The 24030-nt window shown below is 47.8% G+C and overlaps 1 protein-coding gene and 1 pseudogene across 3 annotated transcripts in view; one reads left to right on the top strand and one right to left on the bottom strand.

Moving 5' to 3' along the window:
- The window catches only part of Gat (GABA transporter), a 552429-nt gene that overhangs the window by 419630 nt on the left and 108769 nt on the right, over positions 1–24030 (top strand). For all 3 annotated transcript variants that reach the window (XM_070541350.1, XM_065432204.1, XM_065432206.1), the window contains one exon: positions 18250–18517. In XM_070541350.1, the coding sequence (XP_070397451.1) occupies positions 18250–18517 (268 nt within the window). The remainder of the gene's footprint in view (positions 1–18249; positions 18518–24030) is intronic.
- Positions 4920–9414, bottom strand: LOC139061444 (uncharacterized; annotated as a pseudogene).

The raw sequence follows: 24030 nt of genomic DNA, 5'->3' as shown, positions 1-24030 counted from the left end.
TGACGTTCCCATCATTCTAAGCCGTAATCGCTCTTTAGCGCGTTATCCAACCGCGTCGAGCCATTGAAAACCGTTATCAACCGTACTCCGGCGGCGCCAGTGTATGGCGCGGTCACGCGGGCCACATCTCGAAAGCAGCCTGCGACGGAGACAGTCTCGCGTTGAAGCAAACGCGTGGGCCCAATCTTCAAAGGGACCTGCAATGGCGACATACAGTGCGGCGATTTAGCAGTGAGCAATGCGTTCTTGCCGCTTACTTTGCGCTGAAGGGAGAGCCAGCACGGAGGTGAAGTGGCTCGCTGCTAAGGCCCATTCATGAAAGCGTTCGTCATATTCGACGGACGAAGGGACGATTAAGTGCGTAAGCATTTCTGTCTTGACCCAACGAGAAAACAGCCCGTCCGTCCCATAAGATACACGTTTTCAAGATAGCGCCAGCAGCAGCGAGCGAATTCACTTTTGTGCTGCCTCTCACTTCAACGCCAACGAAGCAGTGAGAACAGAGCACCACGGAGCGATCAGCACACCCCGCAATCAGCGCCTTTCACATATTGCTTTCAAGATACGGGCCCGCATGTCTGTTTTCAACGCTAAGACAGCGGCGCGAACACAGCGCGAAAAGGCATCTGCAGTCGGCACTCTTTGTTGGCATCGCAGATCACCTTCAAGGCACGGTCCGCGCGGCATTGCCGCCGGCCGAGCGCGTTCGGTAACGGCGCATAAACGTTCGACGTGGTTGGTTGATTGTCAGTGATTTTCAGGCGCCTAAAGGCGATAACAGTCGGAAGGTCGTGTATATATATATATATATATATATATATATATATATATATATATATATATATATATATATATATATATATATATATATATATATATATATTTATATGTATATATATATATATATATATTTATATATATATATTTATATATATATATATATAATATACCAAACACCCCCACCCGCAATATGCACTCCTTTGCTTACGTCAGCAACGCTCCTTGCGGTGCCGCCCGCACCAGTTCGTGTTGCCGCAGCGCTGTCGCTTGTACTCACCGGATGGAATTTCGTAACATTAATCATGACATTATGCTCAATGAGCTGCGTGGAGATGAGCAAGTGCCACAAAATACGCATACTTGGACAACTCCCAGAGAATCTCCTAGTGCTCACGCATTAAAAAAAAAAAAACCCCGCTCAGACGAAAGCGATCCTAATTGACAAATGCAACGTTACGGGTGGCCTTCACGTGGTACCGTGGGTATAAAAGTTCGTCTCAGGTACATGGCAGGCCAGTAATCATATACAAAAATACCGGATGTTTTTGACAAAGTACACCGCCTCGGGCATATGGCACTGATTTACTTATTCTGCTGAATTAACCGGCGAGGTGGACAGTACTTACACTGAAAATCAAAATGGATAATTGACGAATTAACAAGAGTTCCATAATAACATTTCGAACTAATTACTTCAGCGCACATATTGCAATACACAAACTGAAGCGAGTGATTTCACAAGGCACAGACACTTAGAGCAAATTTGAAGCTAGTACCAGTTTTGAGATACGTGCTCTCAAACTTGAAAATGCACTGTTGTGCCGCTTACCTTCTTTAAGAAAGCGCATTTGTCTATATATCGAAGAAAATTAATTCAATGCATTTCGTCGCAAACATTAGGAATGCATATCTCTAAATTGGTAATAGGATAGTGAGCTGAGCTAGTTAGTTGACGTTGATGTTTGAAATTTCATTGAAACGCACGCAAGACGGTGATGCAAATAGAGAAGTATACAGGACGGCGCAGGATCAACGTTCGTAGCTCGGGAAAAGAACTTATTCATCTAGCGGTCGGGAGTATGCATATGGTCCCCAGTTGCATCAATATTTAGCGAAATATTTTTGAGCGAGTTTGACAAAGAATTCGAACGCCAACTTTTCGGCATTGCAAATGACATCTTCAGGTACGTTGATGATTTTCTAATCTTCACACAGAAGAGGAATCCTTCTCGTGAAGTGGTGAATGTTTAAAAGTTGTTTGAACAAGGTAGCATGGGGCTCACTTTCACTACGGAAGTTCCTCAGAATAATGAATTACAGTTTCAAAAGTTGCGACTGGTCCTCACTAAATACCCTGTATGCTGGTGCTGCCGACCAAAGACTGCGAAACCTGTTCTGAGTTTCGCGTCCGGGAATTTCAAGTTAATTAAAAGGGGCACAGTCAAAGCGGGTATTACGTCAGCTTTGCAAAAATTATGTGTGTATTTTATGAGTGAGAGTTTAAAAGGCCAGATGGGAAAATTCCAGAATTCAAGTTACCCTACGCAGGTTCTCCTATCGGTATGCAATAACATAGGCGCGGAATTAAAGGGCAAAAAGAAGTAACCGTCAAATGAGAGGGAGGCGAAAGTGGCTTTTATCCATTATGTACATAATTCGCACAGAATCTGATGAATATTGGAAGTTGGTACAACGTTGACTCACTGCAAGAAATAATCTCGCGCGTATCTTCCCGCGCATACACAAAACAATCTAACCAATCAATTGTTCTCTTAAGCATCAGAACAATTTGTTAAATGCAGAAAGGGGGTGGTTTACCTGATCTCCTTCCCTTGCAGTAAAATATCTGTGGGGCAATCCAGCAGTTGTGTAAGCAATCAACTTAGGCAACACAACGCATCGCTGAAATCCACAAGTTATTCCCATCTTGCCATGCACTACAGAAACTGCAGCAACGGTGAGGGTAAGCCACACTTTGGTGACACATAGATTGCTTTTAAACAAAAAAAATCAAACAATTCGTGAAATAGTTGAGGGATACCTTATTAGGAAAAGCGGCAGTGATTGCGTCAATCAGAGAAGCATTACGCGGCACGATACATAGTATGTGTATCTAGATATAGACAACAATCACGATAAAATTTCCAAGGGTCTGACGTCTTGGCGCTGGTGTCATGAGTGTCTCACCTTGCTTTGCTGCACATGCGCGAGAATACGTATCATATTTATAAATGTCTTTATCTCCATCAATAAATTCAGTTAGTCAAGTGCTGTCGTGTCTACCTCCCTATTTGTGCCCCATTTTATGTGCGCTTCAGTCAAATTTCAAATCTAAATTGGTGTCATCCTTAGAACTCGTTCAAAGTGAATATGACATTCTATGTCACCGCCTACAGCTCTTATATTGCAACATTTCCCATAATGTAATTCATTAAAAGTGAATTAGAAAAGCCTAATTATCAAATAATAATTTTGATTTCTTGTTCAAATACTGTCCGCACAGAATAATTGAGCTAAAGAAGCAGAATTGGGATGCACATCACAAGTGAGCTTTAAAAGCTCTGGTAATGATTAAAAAATAGCACGCCATATATTCAGTACGAGCGCCCCCATGATGACAAGGCACTATGAACACGCATTTCTAGCGGCGGCTCGGTGTTAACAGAATTCAAGGCGCCGCCGCTCTACGGAGCAACAAACGTGCAGCTGAGCTTAAAACTAGAAGACGCAGGACCAAGTCCTGGCCATGGCGACCACATTTCAAAGGGGGCGAAATGCAAAAACGCCTGTGTGCCGTGGATTGGGTGCACGTTAGAGAGCCCCAGGTGGTCAAAAAGTCCCCGCACAGCGTATATAATAATCATATCGTGATGCTGACGCTTACACCCCAGATTTTCATTACCTATAATTGCGGCTTCACCTACAGTTTCGTTATCTTGAGCTCGCGAGATCAAGCAGATTAACATTCATGACATGCTGTAGGAATGCCACTGCGAATCATCGTAGGCAAACCACAATCGGTGGTTAAAATAGGTGGTGCCAAAGAAAACGATGCGCAAGGCGGCCTGCTCCCATTGCACTCTCTTGAATGCAGCCATGAGCAGTCACCCACGAGTATCTTGGCAGTGCGCACCAGCACTCAATCAATTGGAAGTGTGACTGTAGCTCGACAGAATGCGCAGCAAATAGTCTGACTAAAGCAGGTGTGTCAGGCGCAACCGGTAAAACTCGAGTTGAAACAAAGCACTTTCCGTAACAACAAGAGTGACAATTACCGCGAGGACGAAAGGGAATCACATTCGAGGCAGGAATGTTTTTGAACGGTGCTACCGTGCCACCGAGGTATAGAATAACAATAAACATGCCAAATTATTTGGACTACATGAGTTTGCCTCATCGCGTACACGTGATACTAAATGTGCGAACAGCGGGCCAGAAGGAGCGCAAGCAACGCAAATTTATGTCTCCAAATGAGTGACACGGCTTAAAGTCCTAAAGTTTCGGTATGCATACACCACCCGCTGTGATGAGTAATTAACTCTTCCTAATGTCCCTGTATTTCTACGAACACTAACTCTGCCGAACGCATTCCACGGAACATGAACATGCAATGGTACATGTTACATGTAACGTATTATTTTAGAAACAAGTGCAGATATTTACATCAAATTTCGTACGCTCAAAACAGATGCCCCTGCGTACAATGTGGAACACTTCTTGTGAGCTTAGACTGTTTACCTGTCATTTGGCCCATTCCCAAAATGTCAGGTATGTTTAATTATTCAATGTACCTTTTCTCTGTAACCACTCAAAGGAATGTGGTGATATTAGGCAGTGTTATTCTACATACCCATAGTTTATATCTGAACTAAAGACATGCCACATTCTTTTAGGAATTTGTTCCCTAAAAAATAATACCGCTGCATGCAGACAGGCACAAGGGGGGGGGGTGTCTTGAAGTGTAATTTTTTTCCAGTGTTATCATTCATATCACCTGCAATTTTTTTAATTCTGAATATTTAAGACTGGCTAATGTACATGTGGGCAAAGTTTCACTGAAATCCGATGAATACTTTCTGAGAAAATGTACATTGAACTTGAGGAACTTGCAAAAAACACAATTTGAGAAAAATGAAGCTTTATGTTTGCATACTTCTCATGCGTGCTCGAAATGCCCCAGGAGAATACATTTCACGGCTGACAGTCTTGCAGGTGTCTCCAAAACCCTTCTTAGAGTTCCTTTTTACCCGTCGTGTTTCCTTGCTCTCGGCAGAGTCATACAATTCTGCCCTGTCAACGCGCTCTTTGTCCATTCTGTCGAGGGCAACATCACAAAACACACCTGGAACAATTCCAAGAGCCTCTAGAACAGCTTTTCTTGCAGAGTTACCATCATTGTAGTAGGCTACAGCATCGTTAGCTGCTGTCCTCAAGGTGTCAGCACTGACAAATGTTGTCTTAGCGCAACGACACCAGATGAGTTGGTTCAGCGACTCATTGGTGTTCTGTGTTCGTCCGTGAAGACATTTGCTCAGAAGACCTGGATCTGACAACGCCTTGAACACTGGCTTGATGACGTCCATCACGGCCTCAGGAAGGTAGCTTTTGTGGGAGTAGGTCTCAAGGCTTCCCTCAACAAGGCTGCGGTTATACCCACACCATGAAGAGGGTCCCTTTGGGCAGAGTTCGTGGTGGGGCTTGGTATTTGGGGATAACTTATGAAAGTATATTGCCCACGCCGCTCGTCTCATATTATCAAGACTGTCTGTATTTCCCCGAATAGCTTTGCCATAGTAAACCTGAAGTGAGTCAATGTCCTTTTCTGTGAGGCGCCCTTTCCCGGAAAGTGGTAGACCATCGGCAAGCTTTTTCCCCTTCTCATTCTTCTTGATGTTCCTGAGCCTTGTGCCCATTCGCTTCTGGACATGTCCTACACATTCATGTTTTTCTATGGCCTTCTCGTATGGCTGCGAGTCTCTTACCGAAATGTACGCCTTACTGTCTCCATCACTAATGTAACTTGTGTACATTAGTTGGTGCTTTTCAACAGAGCGCCCAAAGATTTTTACTGCTCCAGCAGATTCCATTCCACCAGATGGCCCATCGTAGGTAACTTTACATTCATTTAAGTAGTCATCTGTGTGAAGATTGCGGGCACACATGTGGCAAAACTTGGACTCTACTTCAAAGTGAAGCACTTTTCCAGTGTCGGCCGATATTGCTGCTACGACGCCATGTAGTGAAGAATAACCCCGCTTCATCCACGTCCCATCCACTGTGACCGCAGTTTCCAGCTCTCCATCAGAGGCGAAGGCCTCTTTCTTCAGTTCTTCGGCAGCTTTTGCCCTACTATTACTCACAGCGGTCATAGATGCACAAAGAAGCCTCGCGTTGTACGATGCAAACTTTGTTGGCGGTGGCGGTAGATTGAGCACAGCACACATGATGCGACCAGATGCCAAGTCTTTGCCGCAGGTGCGAAGGACATAAACGAACCTTTGATTTACTTCAAAGACGTTGCCAGCAATGCGCCTTGATGTCTCAAGCACACTGAGAGCATCGCACTAGCTGCAGGTGAAATATATGGAGGATGCCAAACCGCTTCCCCTGTGAATAGCTTCTTCCAGTATTATTGCACCCTTGTTGCACTTTTTACACACAGCAACATCTTGCAAGAAACTGCGGAGAAGAGCGAAGTCGATTAGACGGTAGCCAGTCGTACTTGCCCCGTCTACATCAAAGGAATCACAACTGATCCTCTCACCAAGTTTTGTGAAGCATGCGCTTCGTCGTGCCGGTTTCTCACTGCCCTTCTTGCTAGTGAACCGATTACCTTTGAAAGTTCTCTTTCTGCTCCATTTGCTGGACGATCGTGCCATGTTCTGGCCAAGCAATACGTTTGAAACACGAAACAGACACGACCGCAACCGTAATGATGCCAACAATAAGAAACACGAAACACGCTGTTTCGAGCCCGTCGGGTAAACGTGACATGCCAATGCAACTTTGGAGATTTCGCGGTTACAACTCTCAGAAATAAGACGCTTTGATGTGATACCTATTTTTTTTGTCGGTCAAGCGCAGGAGGCATCGGTGACGCAGCATCAGCTTTCCGAGTCAAAGAAGCGACGCCGCGTACTCCAAGGATCAAGAGGGGCGTTGGTTCACTCATTGAAACCGCAAATTGATAAAGCATGACCTGCGAGTGTTCTAAATTAGAAACAAAGGCGCCACCCTTTTTTTACCTTATCTTTTCGTATTTTTTGCTCTCATCAGTCTACGCTCAGTCTACCATCAGGCTGCCCTTTCCCCGTCCGCGTTGGGTGGCCAAGCGTACATTACATCTGGTTAACCTCCCTGTCATTCCTTTGCTTTTCTTTTTCTCTCCCTATTTTTGGTGCGTAGTTACGGATTTGCCAACATCGTGCTTCTTTTTATTGTGAAAAATGTTGCAAGTAAATGTGCAATATTTAGAAAAATCTAATTTCAAGCACGTCACTAGTAACATTAACAGTAACAAAATTTATACAAAAGTTCCTATAACATGTGATGCACGTTTAAAATCGCCGTGCTGTTTTTAACGAACACGCCTAGATGAAAGGCCTAATATGCTGATCTCCCCCCACAGCACACTTGAATATTTAGAGCACGCATTTCAGCTGTAGCTTTTGAGCTTATGTACAGGTATTTCATTAAAAAACGAAATAATGAACGATTCAGTCTCACAACTTCGGAGCAGACGACGGTAAAACACCTAATAAATTAGGAATTATTCACCTTGCCATATTATAATTTTACTACTTGATTGAACATCTGACAGTGCATTTGTGATGCAGCTCTATGTGCAGATATAGGTAGAAGCACAAAACTGGCAAAGAAACGCGCTGGTGTAGAGGTTGAAACGCGGCGCCGTGAGAAAAACGCTGAATGTGACAGCCTGCGGAAAAGAGGCCAGGTAGAAGTCCGAGTTACTGCACGCCATCTTCTGCGACAAAATATATCATTGGAATCGCCTATGCGTCGATGTGAAACTAGCGCTCACACTAAATTTGCGCAGCTGCGCACTGCTGACGCACGTCTTCTGTTACTCGCCGTGGTATTACAGGAGCGTAATGCGACAGCGCTCATCTACTTAGATTGGGGAGCACGCTAACAACCCCACGTTGTGAAAGTTACTCAGTAGTCTCCACCTACAGTCTGCTTCATAATTACATAGTGCTTTTGACAAGTGAAACCCTTGGACTTATTTTTAACGTTTTCTGATTTTTTTTAATTAACGTGGTTAAAGGCCTCAGGTTTTTTACCTTGCTCACTTTAGGCTAGCGCTACTTGTTTACATCTGCTTCATGTTCCTACTTACTTAAATACGTATAGTGGCTACGACTCAAAATGCAGCGCAGCGACATGTGTGCGGCTAACGGTAATGAACACTTTTCATCTTAGTAAAATGGCAGACCAATGTAAAGTCAGTGTATGTACGGGTTATTTAGCTGCAGGTTGTGTGGACAATTTCGATGTTAAACAACAACCTATAAATCAGAGGAAAGCGCCGAAATGTCTATTTTATACTTCTATCTGGTTAAAAATCAGCACAGGTATCTTCTAGATGTTTTTAGAAAGCGTTTTCTAGCAATCATAGAAAGATGCAAACTCTAAACAGTATAACAACAGGTCTTATATACGTCTTTGCAGGACATCCTCTACACGTACATAAACATACGTTTTGTAGCCATCTTGAGTGTTTGCAGATGTTTTAGTCCATTTTGGCTTGCCCAAGATGGCTACAAAACGCCTTGTGTTCAGTGGAGAGAAGACGCTGGAAATGCCTACCATGCAATACAACCGCTAAGCGCTTTCGTCGAAGAGCGAAATTCAAGTATAGTCTCCGAAGAACATCGATTGACTATCAGAACGTTGTGCGCAAAGAACTGCGCAAGAGGTGCCCTTCATCGCAGCCTCGTATTGTTTCTGCTGCCAAAGTCAAACGCGAGGAGATCCAACTGTTACTCGGAGTCCGTCAATCGCCGCAACCTAAGCGAGAATCAATGGCCTACGCCACGCTATCCCGCCATCACGTTCTCCCCCCGCGCCCAAGCCAGGGCCCTGTAACGCCGCTTTTCCGTCCGCCGCTGCCAGCCCGCCAACCCAGCGCCCCGCGCAGCATTCCTGGAAGACTGATGTTTTGTGCAGCCCCGAGCACCGTCCGCTGTACTTTCACTGCTGAGAAGCAGGCCACGTCTACCGACGATGTCCATACAGCGTGGTGGGCCGACGAGGGTTCGCCGTCAACGCGCCATGTGAGCGGGCACATGTCATCGCCGACTGCCTTGCCGCCACTTAGTGGAGCCCCCTACGACAGACCCGCTCGCCGCCGACCGGCCGCTACCTCTCCCCGTACCGCCGGCCACACATTGGTACAGCCAGGGGCCAGTCTGCAAGCCCAAAACTAAAACCAGCGACTGGATTAGGTGCGCGTGCACTTTGTCGAACTGACCAAGATGCTCTGCCGCTGATGAAGACGCCGAAACGCCTGTCACGTCGACCTATCAACAAGACGCTACCATCCCGACAAAGCCCGCAGCACTCCGTCTAGAGGCACTGTACGCACCGTACGACGATCAGACAGCCAGTCATCTGGGATTTTCCCGTATGCTAGCATGAATACAAGTAATGGTAGTCGCGCCTGACAGTGGCCGTCGCCCGTTACCTAAAGACATGGGGTGACTGCCAGCAACGCAGTACACCACCGACAAGGCCACTGGTATTACTACAGCCGATCTAGCTCCCTTGCCTAGCCTTTCAGCGAATAGGAATGGATTCGTTGGGACCCTTTACTACGGACATGCAGAAATAAGTGGATCGTCGTGGTGGGCGGTGCTCCACTGGAAGCGACTGGGGCTGCGGCTAGTCCGCCTGCGGGCTGGAACTCTGAAATGGCAGTCGAGGGTACTGACCAGGTCCCGAGGCGACGTCTATGGTTGGCGTGTCTGTGCCACCTGGCCCCGTCTGGCATGCGGACGAGCTGCGATGAGGCGCTGGCAGGGGACACTACCTGTCCGCGGGACCAGGGTGGGCCAGGAAGGAAGTTCCTGGCGAAAACTGGAGCTCCAGACTCGAGCAAAGGCCTGGGATGGCACCCCTGGTCAGCAGCCAGCTTCTGCTTCAGCTGCGTCATGAGCACTGTGAATCGGAAGTCCGGATGCAAGACGTCCGAGGGTGTCTTGACCACCCGACCCAGCAGGAGCTCACAGAGGACACGGTCAGTGACATCATGGGGCGTGGTCCGGCACTAAAACAGTATCCGGGCAATTTGCGTCCGCAAATCCCCAGTCTGGCGCTTCATGAGCATGTCCTTGATAGTTTGCACCACCCCCTCAGCTGCACCATTTGAAGCAAGGTGGTAGAGCGGAACCATCATCCGGCGGATTCCGTTCTTCGTCAGCCAGGCCAGGTACTCTGTGCTGGCGAAAGCAGGACCATTGTCGGACACGATGACGTCTGGCAACCCCTGGGCGGCAAACACCTGTCGCAGCGCTCCACTGGTCGAGCCTGCTAATGGACTGGTGACAGGTAGAAGCTCCACCCACTTCGAAAAGGCGTCCACCGCCGCCAGGAATAATGGCCCTTGAAAGGTCTCCCAAAATCCACATGTAGGCGGGACCAGGGTCTCTGTGGGAACGGCCACGGGGTGTTCTCCACATGACGTGAAGCCCGCTGGTGCTCCTGGCATATTTGGCAGCTCTGCACCATGTGAGCGATGTCCTGGTCCAGGCCAGGCCACCAAACATGGGACCAGGACACCATCTTGGTCTTTTTCACGCCAGGATGACCCGCGTGCAGCAACTGCAGGACCCTGGTGCGGAGACTTTGTGGGATCACCACCCTAGAACCCCGCAATAGGCAGCCCTGCTGCAAGCTCAGCGCAGCGGCCTTGTGGCTACAGGCCTGCTGAACCAATTCCTCCCTAGAAGACACCGCCTTAACCACCTGAGACAGGACTGCGTCCTGGCTGGTCCCTTGTGATACCTCAGATCTAGAGAGCAGCTCCGGGTACGCGTTCTCAAGCATGAACACGTTAGCAGGTTCTGGAACAGCATCGGGCACCTTTGGCAGGGGCAGACGGCTCAGGGAATCAGCAGGTCCCAGGTCCTTTCCCGGACGATAAACCAGCTGGTAACTGTAAGCTGCCAGCCTCAAAGCCCAGCGTACCACACGAGGTGATGCCTGCACAGGAACTGCCTTGTCAGGCCCCAGCAGTCCCAACAGCTGCTTCTGGTCCGTGACCGCCTCGAACTTCCGGCCCCACAGATACTGGTGGAAGTATTCGACACCGAGCATGAGGGCCAAACCTTCCTTGTCCAGCTGGTTGTAACGCTGCTCTGCAGCATGAAGCCCAACGAGAAGCAAATGAAACAGGGCGTTCCTGGCCATCTTTGTCATGGTGTGCCAGGACCGCTCCCACACCGTACGGGGACGCATCTACGGTAAGGACAACTGGCTTAGCAGGATCGAAATGCACCACCACTGAAGCCTTGGGGATTAGCTCTTTGCTGCGCTTGAAGGCCTGGTCCTGCTCCTTCATCCAGACCCATTGCTGACCATCTCGAAGCAGAAAATGAAGCCGCTGTAGATGTTCTGACAGGTTTGGCAGGAAACTCCTATAGAAGTTGATGAGGTCGAGGTAGCTCTGAAGCTCCTTCTTGCTCTGGGGCTTAGGCGCCTTGAGCGCAGCATCAACCTTGCGGGGAGCCGAGGCTAGGCCAGCCTGGGAAATGACATGTCCCAAGTACTGAACACTGGGAGCCAGGAAAATGCACTTTTTGAGCTTGACCTTAAGACCGGCGTCCTGGTCCTGCAGTCGTGCCAGGACGTTGTGCAGGTTCTGAAGGTGATCCCCGTTGTCGCTTCCAGTATCCAGGATGTTATCCATTTACACCGCCACGTGCCTCATACCCCTGAACAGGTTATAGATCTCCCTGTGAAATATGGCCGCGCCAAGCGGTAAATGTGCCTACTGAAAGAGCCCCAAAGTTGTTGATATTGTGACATATTTCCGGGAGGCATGTTGGGGCACTAGCTGCTGGTAAGCATCCCTGAGGTCAAGCTTAGCGAACTTCTGTCCACCGGACAATGCTGACCAGGGATCTTCAATCCGGGGCAACGGGTAATTCTCGACGGTAGCGACGGGGTTGATGGTAACTTCAATATCTCCCGCAGATCCTGACACTGCCGTCTCGTTTGAGGACTGGTACGATGGGAGCGGCCCATTCAGACGTCTTGACGGGCACCAGGATGCCCTCTCGCTGTAACCGTTGCAGCTCCTGAGTGACCCCGTCCTTCAGGGTGAACGGCAGTGTGCGAGGCTTGAAAAAACGTGGCCGGGCTCCCTCAGGTACATAGATACCAGCCGTCCTGCCGGCGAATGTGCCCACCCCTGGCTGGAATAGGGACTTGAACTCGTTCAGGAGGCTGGGGACGTCTTTCACCACATGCAGACGGGCTTCTTGGTATTCTGGCAGACGAACGCCTACTGCATGAATCCAGTTTCGGCCCAGTAGCGTCGGCGACGATCCCTTGGTTAAGTAGAGGGGAAGTGTTGCTTTCCTGTCGCCAAAGCGAACGCTGGCCTGTGCCTGACCTTGGACCTGGGATAGCTGCCCGGAGTAGCTGTGCAGCACCACGCACGAAGCCTCGACGGACACGCCGGGTAAAATACGCTTGAACAGTTTCCCGGTCATTACTGACATGCTGGCTCCTGTGTCCAGCTCCACGGAAATTGGGTGCCCGCAGATTTTGACGGTCAGCATGTACGGCGGCGCAGACGACGGTACAAAGCCTGTGTGCCACATGTCGAAATTCGGCGGGTCCTCGGCCACAACGTGGAGCTTGGCCGCGGAAGAGCTCGAGCCTGCTGCCGCATGCCTCCGCTGCGTATCTTTGCGACGGCTACCCTGGCTGCGGGCTTGGGTGGTACCTGGCCTTGAATCAGGCTGCTGCTTGCTTTTCGTGCTCCCCCTTCGGCATACCCGTGCCAGGTGCCCAGTTTTGCCGCACGTGAAGCATTGTGCTTGAGAGAACTGGCACTGTGAGGGAAAGTGGGTACCACCACAGCTACCGCAGGTACTGCTTTTTATCGCCAACTTGTTGAACACCGTTTCCGCAGACGGTAAGCCAGTCGCACGGGAAATATCGCCGGCGTCCTTGGCGGCAGCTTCTAATGCCAGCGCTGCCTTCACGGCGCCGTCCAGCGAGGGGCCGGGAAGCTCCAGGAGTAGCGTCTGCATGGCGGCGTTGTTCATGTCGCCGACGAAACGATCTCGGAGCAGCGAGTCCAGCTAGTCCCCGAAAACGCAGGCACTCGCTAACCGTCGAAGCACAGCAACGAACTACCCGAAGGTCTCTCCTTCCCTGCGGCTCCGGTTGTTGAAGCGGGAACGCTCCATTACGTGGACGGTGCTGGGTTGAAATGCGAGTGCTGCATGGCGAGCAGCTCACCCGGCGTCTTAACGTGCGGCGCGGCTGCCTTGAGGAGGTCAAGCAAGAGGCTGAAGAGGTGGGTCCCGCAGCTGACCGGGAAAATGTCCCGATGTTTGGCCTCGGGTTTGTCGTTTGCCCGAAAGAACACGTGGACTTCTTCCTCCTAAACTGGCCAGATGAACCCATCTCAATTGAACGGCTCGAGCCTTCCGTACAGCGGCATGGCGGCAGCAAGGCCGGGCGGTGTTCCACCGATCGCGGTGGCGTGGGACGATCCGTATGTACTCGTCGCCAGTCTCACGATCCAGCCGGGTTCGTGAACAAGTGAGGGCTCGAGGCACCCTCCGTTAGACGGACGCCCCGGAGCGTGGTGGTGATGAACCATGACTGACCGCCGAGCAGCTGTGCTTGCCGGTGTTTAATGGCGCGGTGACCAATGTTGCCTAACTCAGCCTGGCAGGCCACCGAGCCTGGCGGGCCAAGGAAGATTATGCCCGGGAGGGGCGCGGGAGGGGGCGCCACATGCTTGCTACAACTACCTTACCTGCTTCACTGAAACGGAAGGTCTGCCGAAAGGTAGGGCAGCCGAAGTGGCGAAACTCTTCGTCGAGAACATCCTGCTGTGACATGGTGCCCCAGAAGTCATGATCACTGACATAGGAACGGCTTTTACAGCAGAGCTAACCAAAGCCATTCTACAATACAGCCAGATAAGCCGCAGGAGGACAACTGCTTCCTACCCGCACAGGAAACGTCTTACAGAGCAGCTGAAGAAGGCCCTGGCCGACATGCTAGCAATGTACGTCGACGTCGAGCACAAGATGTGGGATGCCATCCTACCTTGTGTGAGCTTCACTTATAATGCGGCAATGCAATAAATAACGCAGATCATGCCGTTCAGTTGGCTTACGGCCGGAATCCGAATACGACTCTCGTCGCCATGCTCCTGACCTCAACGACGAAAAGAATCTAGACGTCGCCGTCTATATCTACCGCACCGAAAAAGCCCGACAGCGCGCCCGCATAGACATAAAGAGCTAATAGAGGGTGGACCCCCGGCCCTATAATATTTGACGACGCTACGTGCAGTACCAGCCCGGTCACCGTGTTTGGCTCTGGACTCCGATGCTCTGACGAACACTCAGCGAGAAAGTGTTACGCCCTTATTTGGGACCTTTATATATTTATTTATTTTATTTATTCAGTACCCACAGCGCCCAGTCAGGCATTACAGGGGGGTGGAGGGTACAGATGACAAACAAGCATAAAAATTGCAGGTTGCATAAAGTTTTGTAAGTCAACAACACATTATTATAGGCCGACAAAAAAAAGCACACAGCCAAGTTGCACGCAGCCATGTTGGACACAGGCACGTTGCAGATGTCACATGTCACATTTGAAAAAAAAAGAGTACATCAAGCACAATGATTACAGAGACACATAATAAAAACGCATACAGAAAAAAAATCGAGTAATAAGTTGCAAAAAAAATGAAACGATGCGGTGGTTAAGATACAGTGCGACAAGGTGAAAAAAGAGGCACTAAAAGTAAATGTCATCTGCAGCTGGGATTGTTTAAAGGTCATGATGATTGCTAGACGTACCCGGGATATCTATCGGTAGTCGGTTCCACTGACTGATGGTTCTTGGGGAAAACGAGCTGCTACAGGCCGATCTATTACATTTGTATTATTTTATCGTCTGTTCATGATCTTCGCGTGCTGATGTGTAGTGAGGCTGGTTTATGTACATGTCACGCGGAATTCGAGTATGAGAGTGATATATGCTGTGTAAAAGTTTCAGTCGAAACGACGCTCTTCGGTGCTGGAGAGATTGCCAGTTTAGCATTGCCTTAGATTTAGTTGCACTAAACTGCCTGTCATACATTGCTATATCTAGTACATATCTTGCCACCATGGACTGAACTTTTTCTAGTCTTTCTTTGTTGGTTACTGATGAAGGATCCCATTGTTTTTTTCCTGTCTTTCCATATATCTGTTGGCCTCGTTTATCCATAAGCCAACGTACTTATATTCTCTTACCCGAGGTATTTCCTGACCCTGTATCACCACTGTCTGTTCACTGCTTTCATTGAATATCATAACACCTCATTTTGTAACGCTCAATTTCAAACCTAAGTTGTTGCCTTCCTGTCCACAGCTATTAGCCAGACGTTGCAAATCACTTTGCTTGTTAGCTAGCAACACAATATCGTCCGCATCAAATAAACCTGGAAGCTGCTGCTCTACTACTGTGCCCGACTTTTTGTATGATGCAATAAAACCGATATTACTTCCTTCTAGCGCCCTTTCCATCCTCACCATGTACATCATAAACAGCAGCGGGGACAAAGGGCACCCCTGCCTCACTCCCTTGTTGATATGAACTTTCTTGCACAATACTATGCTGCCATCTCGTACCGGGTCGCCGCAGTGGACCACGTCTCATGCCGCACTCCGCTTTCTTCCTTACCCTTTCGCTGCACCCTCCTCCGCTTTCCTCATCGCGCGTCTTTCATCCTCCCCTTAGCTCGTTCGTTCTGTCGGTCACGCCGAGGCCCACGATCCACGCTGGAATAGGTGCCTAAGGGCTGCACTCTAAGGAAAAACAAAAAACTGACAAAGCTTTTAGACCGTGTCACACGCGCTAAGAAACAGGTGTTTGAACGGTTTGAAAGATTGGTCGGTTGTTGCTGTTTGCATTGTGTTGCTGTTTTTTCCGCACTTAAGGAAATGGTTGCACATCCAAGGACAAAAGTTTACGGACAACGGCATCTCTGAAAACGTGCTATTCCTGAGCAGCCTGTAGCAGTAACCACTCGAACTGCATGTTGTTAGCACATTCTAGCTGAGGCACCAAATGCAAATACCAGACTGCGTTGAGAGGTTGCGGAGATATTCAACTTTTTGTCAGATCTGCTGCCCCGCCATATTTTGACACCGGGTGTACAATAAAATTTAGATCAAAGACGGCGTTGTGTCGTCGGTACCTTCATGGCTTTTTCCCTTTCACTTGGGCGTAGTGCGCTCATCTCTATCATGACTTAGAATTATATTTCGTGCAAGAACAGCTGAAAGTTCAAGCGCCCTACTCTAACTTGGTCGCGAAAATAATGAAGGAAGCAGACGCGCTACCACACCATTCCCTGGCGAGCCCGCGACGAATTACTTCTCGTGTACAAGTATAAAGGCCCACGAAGAACGTTGGGAACGCAGTCGATGTGGAAGCTCCAAGTGTGTACTGCAACGGCCATAAAGTAATCTTCAAAGTCGTTCACCAAGGTTTTAGTTTTAGGCATGCTGCAATGACATTCCAGCAATCCTGGCAAGGTGGTTCAGAACGCTATTGTTCAATTTTGGCAAATATATAGACATACAATTAATACAGATACAATATCTGGTAGATTCGACCGATACAATATCTGGTAGGGGCAAGATGCAGGTCATACGGGTACAGTTCAAGTCAGCTAAAAAGTTCATGCTATGCTTCAGAATCGACCGATACAATATCTGGTAGGGGCAAGATGCAGGTCATACGGGTACAGTTCAAGTCAGCTAAAAAGTTCATGCTATGCTTCAGAAAATAAAGAAATGAAAATAAGGGTCATGCGCAATGCACACGCACGCGCAACAGAGCATACGACACGGCCATTTACTATAGTACACAAATGCAAGCACAAGGCACAGAGGCCTTGCAATGGCCGGGTTTGAGTACCGCTTTTTACTCTGCACACAGCACTCGTCCCAACCCGTGATATCAGTACGGCAGAGCTGCGTGCTATATGTTCCGCCATGTAGCATATTCCCACTACGTGCGCTACCATCCCCATATTCTTCACAGGCTGTACGTTGGCGTGCAGGAAACTCCTTCACAACGAACTCCGCGCACCTATCGTAAAACAGCTACCAGAACAATTACAAAGCCCGGGAGAGATCGCTTGGGTGCTTGATCACAAATTACTGTCGGTGAATAACGGGCTAACCTGCTCGCTTGTGGGATATCACTTGAGGCTCCTGACATCCCCGCGACAAAGCCATGTGGTCGTACTCCAAAACCTCAAGGGCTACACGCGCGCCGGGGCGAGCGCAGGAAATGTGCTGAACTTTTCGCTCCCTCACAAACGAGGCACCTTCCGTCGCCATGCACGAGTGTTTTATAGTGCTGTTTCTCTCGGGCCAGTGATCTTCCCATCGACCACTGAATGCGCCCCCAACACGACCTCCGAGTGGTTCGCTCAGGCAGCTAGTAGCCTACAACATGAAAGAGCTTCTCCTCGTCTTTTTGCGGCGGACTTCCGTCGGCAAGGCTTGTGAGTGGTGGCGCTGGCTAACATTCCCAGGGTCAGTTCTAGTAGTAAAACATAAGTATTCCAGAATGTGGATGGGAAAACGGCGCTGCGATAGGTCACATGGTAAGAACATCGCATGCGTAATGTGAAGACGTGGGATCGTTTCCACACATCGCCCAGCAGTTTTTGCATCCACTTTCATTTCCATTAATTTATCATTCCTGCAATTCAATTAGTAAGTACAAGTAATTTTCCCTATGTTGTCCTCTGTGCCTGTTGGCTTCTTCTGTCTTGATAAACGGCACACACACGATCAGCAGCAATACAGCTTTGACAACTTAGCAGGTTCACTGGATTTGTGCCGCAATTTCGGCCCCAAATTGTCTACGCTCCGCTAGTTGCGGTTTCTAGGAGGCGCCGGCGATCCACCAGAACAAGTAACTCGCTCTGACGCTGCCAACTATGCTTGTACTGCCAGTTCTGCGTCTCGAAGAGTCACCACATCTACAGTTGTTTTGTTTACAAGGAGTCTAAAATTTTCGTTCTAATTAACGGAAGCTTTTTTTCTCCTATTCAAACGCTAAGCCAACAAGCTTAGCTGCTTCTCTTCCGATTAAGCGGCAATTGTACTTAACCAATTGCAGTTCACCGATATTCTCCTGTATTGATTCCGAAGTGAGTAAAATGACTAAATTACTGTGCAGGGGCAATGTGCTGCAGATCACGGGAGGCCTGCACGAGCCCGGTGACCTACGCATGCCGCTGGCCATCACTCTCCTCATAGCCTGGGTGCTGTGCTACTTCTGCATCTGGAAAGGCGTCAAGTGGACGGGCAAGGTGGTCTACTTCACGGCGCTGTTCCCCTACCTCCTTCTCTTCATCTTGCTGGTGCGCGGGCTCACGTTACCCGGCGCCTTTGAAGGCATCAAGTTCTACGTCCTCCCGGACATGAACAGGCTTTCCGATTCGGTGGTGCGTTCTTTCTTTTTACTCGAATCAAGCTCACTAGGAACTATTCTTGGGAAGGGTAATAGACGTCGTCGTAAGACGCTGGATGAAAACAGTGCTGATTCAATTTGGCAAATGGAAAACAAGTCCCTATACTGCAGTGTCTTTGCGGCTCCCTTACACCGGCAAACAGCAGCTATGAGGTCCCAGCTCTTCAGTGTGCTTGCCCCTGTTCACGCCACATAGCACACAATTCAACGTAGTGGCAAACTGGAGAAAGATGTAAAAGCTGAAAACAGTATTTCTAATTCCGGCCTTTTCTCTTAAACACCAAGCCGCTACCTGCGCGCAGTTCTTTACTCGAACACGCTTTCTCTTCTCAAACCTGTCAAGACCATTCCGAAATAATGGCAGATGTTGTACTATGTTTTTTTCTGAAGGACATACCCCAGACTCAATAGTGCTACAGTCCAGCAAGAGAAAACCTCAATATTTTGTTCATCTAGACATCAGTGCTCACGCTCTCGGTATGGGCGCAATGACAGTTGCTTCTAGAATGCTCATAGTGAAACGGGGAACATGGACTTGGACTGGCAGTTGTTACAAAATAAAGCCCCATAATTTCCTGAGCAGCTGTCTTTTCCTTCTCTCCGGGCGGATTATGTAGAACGGCACAAGTTTTGACTGGTGGCTCTAGGCCGAACACCGGCCGCTAATGTCAGTGCTTGCAACCTAGGAGACGATGTCAAAGCCGACAGTTTCGATTTCCCTTTGCCTCTGCCATTGCGGTTTCCTCCGAAGGGTTACCGACGTCGTAGTGCACTCGGCCGTCATGCCACATGTTTGTTCGCTCTCTGTTGCGCTCTCAATGCTCTCCATTCAACGCCCCTGCCTTTGACGAACCCATTTTTAGTGTGGCAGCATTAAAACCCAAAACTGCATTTGTCGTGTCGAAAAATTCGCGCCTCATTTCTCTCCATGAGGCGGTATTCACACAGCAGAGGAATTCCCCATCTTTCACCAGCGAGCTACGAAACGACCGCGACGACAACGTCCCGGCTTTGCGGCGCCGGACGTAGACAACACCCGAGGATGTGAGAGCTGCGGCCCAGGGCTCAGTGTCTGCCTTCGGGGAAGGGTTCACCGGGTGGCGACCAGCATAGCGCGTGCACGCTCTTATATATATATCAACCGATTGATTGCGATTGGGAAATTACTAGAAAGATAGGAGAGTTTGTGATTGCCCAGCAAAGGGCACCACTTGTAATAAAAAAACTGCCAGCGCTTGTGGAATGGTTGCCGCAGTGCTACAGTTCACCTGCCAAAGGAAGGTAAGCCCCTTCCTAAAGAATGAAAGGGAGGCCGGGACTCCCTGGGCCTCCACTGCGAATCCCTCCTGACCTTTGGTGCGGCCGTATATTAACGCTACGCCTACGGCGACGCTACAGCGGGGTGATCACAGATGCCATAGCGGGCGTCTGCGGTTGCGTTCGCCTCTCAAAACCGTATTTTTCGCGATATAGCCCGCGAACTACAACAGGGCATAGGGAATAAGGCAATCATAGGGAATAAGGCAGGACACTGATGCCTTATTCCCTATGATACATATTCTCAACAAAAAATACTGCCTCTGGCGCCTATCATTTGTGTTTCACTTCGCCCTCGTCTTCTTAGCGCCTTTTGTCTTTATGTCATGAACCAACTAGCTCAGCAACAAGTTCTGACACGGAAGAACGTGTCAGAATTGCAATATGCAGTATACAAGAAATTCATCTGCTATGACAGCATGATACAACATGAAAAATTTAGGAACTTAAAGTGCATTTTCTTCGAAATGTACTTGTTTCTAGTTAGGATATAATTTGCATAACCAAGGCACGCTTAAACGAGCAGTGCGAGTGTCCTCCGATTAGTTCAGAGCGGACAGAAAGTGCGCCGATACAGTTACGTTTGGTGGCGGTGCTTTAACAGCATGGAAGTGGAGACCTTAAAGTGTACGACGCATGTGTGTGGCGGGTATTAACAGCATCTGACGGCACAAGCTACTCCGCTGGCTGTTAGTACTTTCATCCGAGCTCTAACGCCTACGTAGTTATAAGCCACTTTCGAACGCTACACGACTAAACAGACTTTTAAAAATACAGAACAAATTATAATGGAAATTTTATTCAGGAAAAATAATGACTGATTCACAGGCACAATTGGAAGTTAATGCCCCGTAGTTCGCTTAAAACTGGGCTTTTTTGTCGGCTTTGTAAACTGCAATGATTTCTATCAGCACAATCTGACGCCTGATTGCGCTGGAAATGTTTTAGACCTGTTTTTATCAAACGTTGCATTTTTTGCCTGTGTGACGAATCTGATGTTCTCCTGTCAGTTGCCATTTTTCATCCTGATTATCGCGCTTTCCTTTTACCCGTATTTTATTCAGAGTCGCGATCAGGCAATCCCTAAATCTGTGTACCTTCGCAGAGGAGACCTTGCTCTCTACAATAATATTTCAAAGTACAATTAGTCTAAGATGTTACATAAGAATGACATTAACCAACCTGTGGGCCAGCTTACATCAACTATACAAAGTTATATGGAATAATGTATGCAAAATGATGTAGAATTAAGAAGAGATTCCTTTGCTCGTTTCGCATTGCACAAATATTATTTTCGCACGAATAATAGCTCCACAAATTTTATAAGGAAACGAACGATAAATTGTTATCAATGTTTTTCTATTTAGTAGTCAAACATATTTTACGTCGCGGTGAAATATGTTACCATAAATATGTTGAAGTGAACTTTAAAAATTGCCCCCACCGTTTTCGGCGCCATGCAAACATGGAAAGAAAAGATAAAGTGACTTCAGCTGTTTTCAAATAGCTGGCACGATCTACTTTCATGCAAAAGATATCTGCAACTTGTTGGCCACGCACTTTGGCTCCTCTTCGCTATAAGCTCCTATAAATGGCTCAGACTATTTATCTTTTTCGTTGTGACTGACACTCAAGTTTTCCGTTGCGTAAAAAAGGTGAAGGCAAAATGACCAGTTGGGGTGTGTTGGCATTTCCAAATTTATAATAAGGTTAGCGCCGAAATTATCGTTCCCTATTTTCACCTACGTGTTTAATGTTTTTTTTATGAAGTGAGGTCTTTCCGTCCGAATGGAAAACAATAGTTGAAGTCACTGTATTCCTCGGTGGCGGCCCAGGTGACTTGCAAAACTTCTCGCCTGTTTTTCCTCTTTCATGGTTTTCCAGGGTTCTTGAAATTGAAATGCATGATTGATTGTACGCATACTTTAAGGCCAAGATTTCCTTACATGGAGATACGTTTGTGCAAGGCAGATTATTGGAACCCAACCTAAACGCTTCTTGCGATTACACCACACCAGGCATGTTTAACCACAGTCAAGTGGACACAGTCTAATTTGATTTAACGTAAGCTTTTGACAAAATGCGTCACTAACTCATGCTCCTTAAACTGTACAAAAAAGATTTCTAAATTTCTACTGCAAGTGGTTCCAAAGCTGTACATCTATAGCGAATTTCGGTAATTTATAAATCAAACTTTCTGCCCATTTTTGGCTTTGTTGGGAGCCCCTTAGCGCTCCAATTTACGAGCTCCTTGGTTTGTCGTGTTTGTTAATAATTCACTCTGTTCTGAAATTACACTATTGCACAAGCACTATTGCACAAGCACTATTGTTTGCTGCTGATTTAACATTGTTTCGAAGAGTAATTTGCGTAAATGACTGGCATAAGTTACACGAGGACATTTCCTTGCTTAGCAGTGGTGTGTTACTAAGTGGCTCAAAATCGACGTGAATAGGATACTGCGATGTCTTTTGCCAGAAGGATTGTGCACACAAACTTTCGTTGCGATTTCTCGGGTAACAGTATTTGTCGCGTGCTTGATGTTCGTAACCTTCGGGTTTACGTACATTCGAGGATGGATTTTCGCGTACATGTATCCAGTATTGTCACTCTTGCCTTGAGGAACTTAGGTGTAATATCTATACTCGCAAAAATGTTGAGGAATCTTGAGTGTCTCAAAAGATTGCTCTGCGCTCGCGTCAGACCACGATTAGAACTTGCTTCTGCAGTGTAGAATTATTGATGCCAAAATATGTTTCCTCGTCAGACAAGTTTTCGTCGAACACTTGACTAGGTGTGGAAATATTTTTATACCCATGAAATTAACCTAAGAGAAGGCATCCAGCATGTACTAGATCACACTTACTACGACATATATATTCGTCCACGCCGATATTATGAGTACTGAAGCCTGTTAACTTATGCTTTCTTTGAGTGACAGGAGATTCGCGTGACCTGAAGTTCTTGCGACAAGATGCGCTTGGGCTGATTTACTGTATTATGTTTCTAGCATTGCTACAGCTTTTGCTTACGTTACTGGAAACCAGCGGCTGCTCTGATGTGTTTCACCCCAATCATTCTCTAACTTTCCCCATGAAACGGCTGCAGCAGCTATACAATGCAAGTTCATCTTACACGAATGCTTTGAGTGAGTGCCTGTTTGAATTTGGCGCACAGGATTTTCGACGTAAATGAGCAAGTACATGTCTTTCATTAAGTTTTTATACAACCTAATTCCTAGTATATTTCCTTTAGCAAGCGATATTGCTGAAAATGCTGTTCTGTGTTTGTATTGTCACGTCGTAGTGACGTCGAAAAGCACCGTAGCAAATCTCTAAATCATGATATTTATTGAGCGAACGTGTCTACAGGAAACAGGCTACAGTCGAAGCACAACGACAGCGGCGAGCACAGTCGGCGATCATCGAAAATCCGATCTGCATATCAAGCGCATCGGCTTTTATAGAATACTCGACTAACTTTATTGCGTAATTGCTGGTCCTTGCGTGTATTCCAGCAAGTACTACAGCATTCGCGTCGCCCATGCAATCACATTACATAAGGATCGGTGACAAAGGACAAAAGATAGAATCATGGATACATTCGAGAGACTTCCGATACATGCAGGTGCGTCCTCGACCGAGCGATAACCTTTAACACTTGTTAGCCGTTGAAAAGCGGTCACCGGAGAAACTTAAACAAGTATGCGTGTCAATATTGACACGTGTACTTATCTTTATCGGGCGACCACGTTTCGCCGCTTAACAACTGTAATCGCACAGCGAGGGAAGCGCCTGCATGTATCCGACGTTTCTGGAGAGTTATCGATGCTTCTACCCGGCTGTCTGTTGTCCCCGAACCTTGTGTTATCTGATTTCATCGCGTAACGCGAATGGTGTAGAACTTTGAGGAAGGCATGCGGGTCCGAACGATTAGTCTGGAACGTTCGACGACTGCTCTATAAAAGCCGACGCGCTTGACCCGCTGATTAGATTTACGACGATCGCCGACTGTCTTCGCCGCTCTCGTTTTGCTTTAGGTGTAGCCTGTTTTGTGGGCACAGGTTCGCCCAATAAAAGCTAGTTTTGCCTTTCACTGTATTGCTACTGTGTTCTTGCCGTCACGACCACGTGACAATATCCTCCTCTTAAAGAGCATCCTCCCAAACAA

Source organism: Dermacentor albipictus, chromosome 6 (assembly GCF_038994185.2).
Source record: "Dermacentor albipictus isolate Rhodes 1998 colony chromosome 6, USDA_Dalb.pri_finalv2, whole genome shotgun sequence".
Taxonomy (NCBI): Eukaryota; Metazoa; Arthropoda; class Arachnida; order Ixodida; family Ixodidae; genus Dermacentor; species Dermacentor albipictus.
This window is presented reverse-complemented; position numbering and strand designations above follow the sequence as displayed.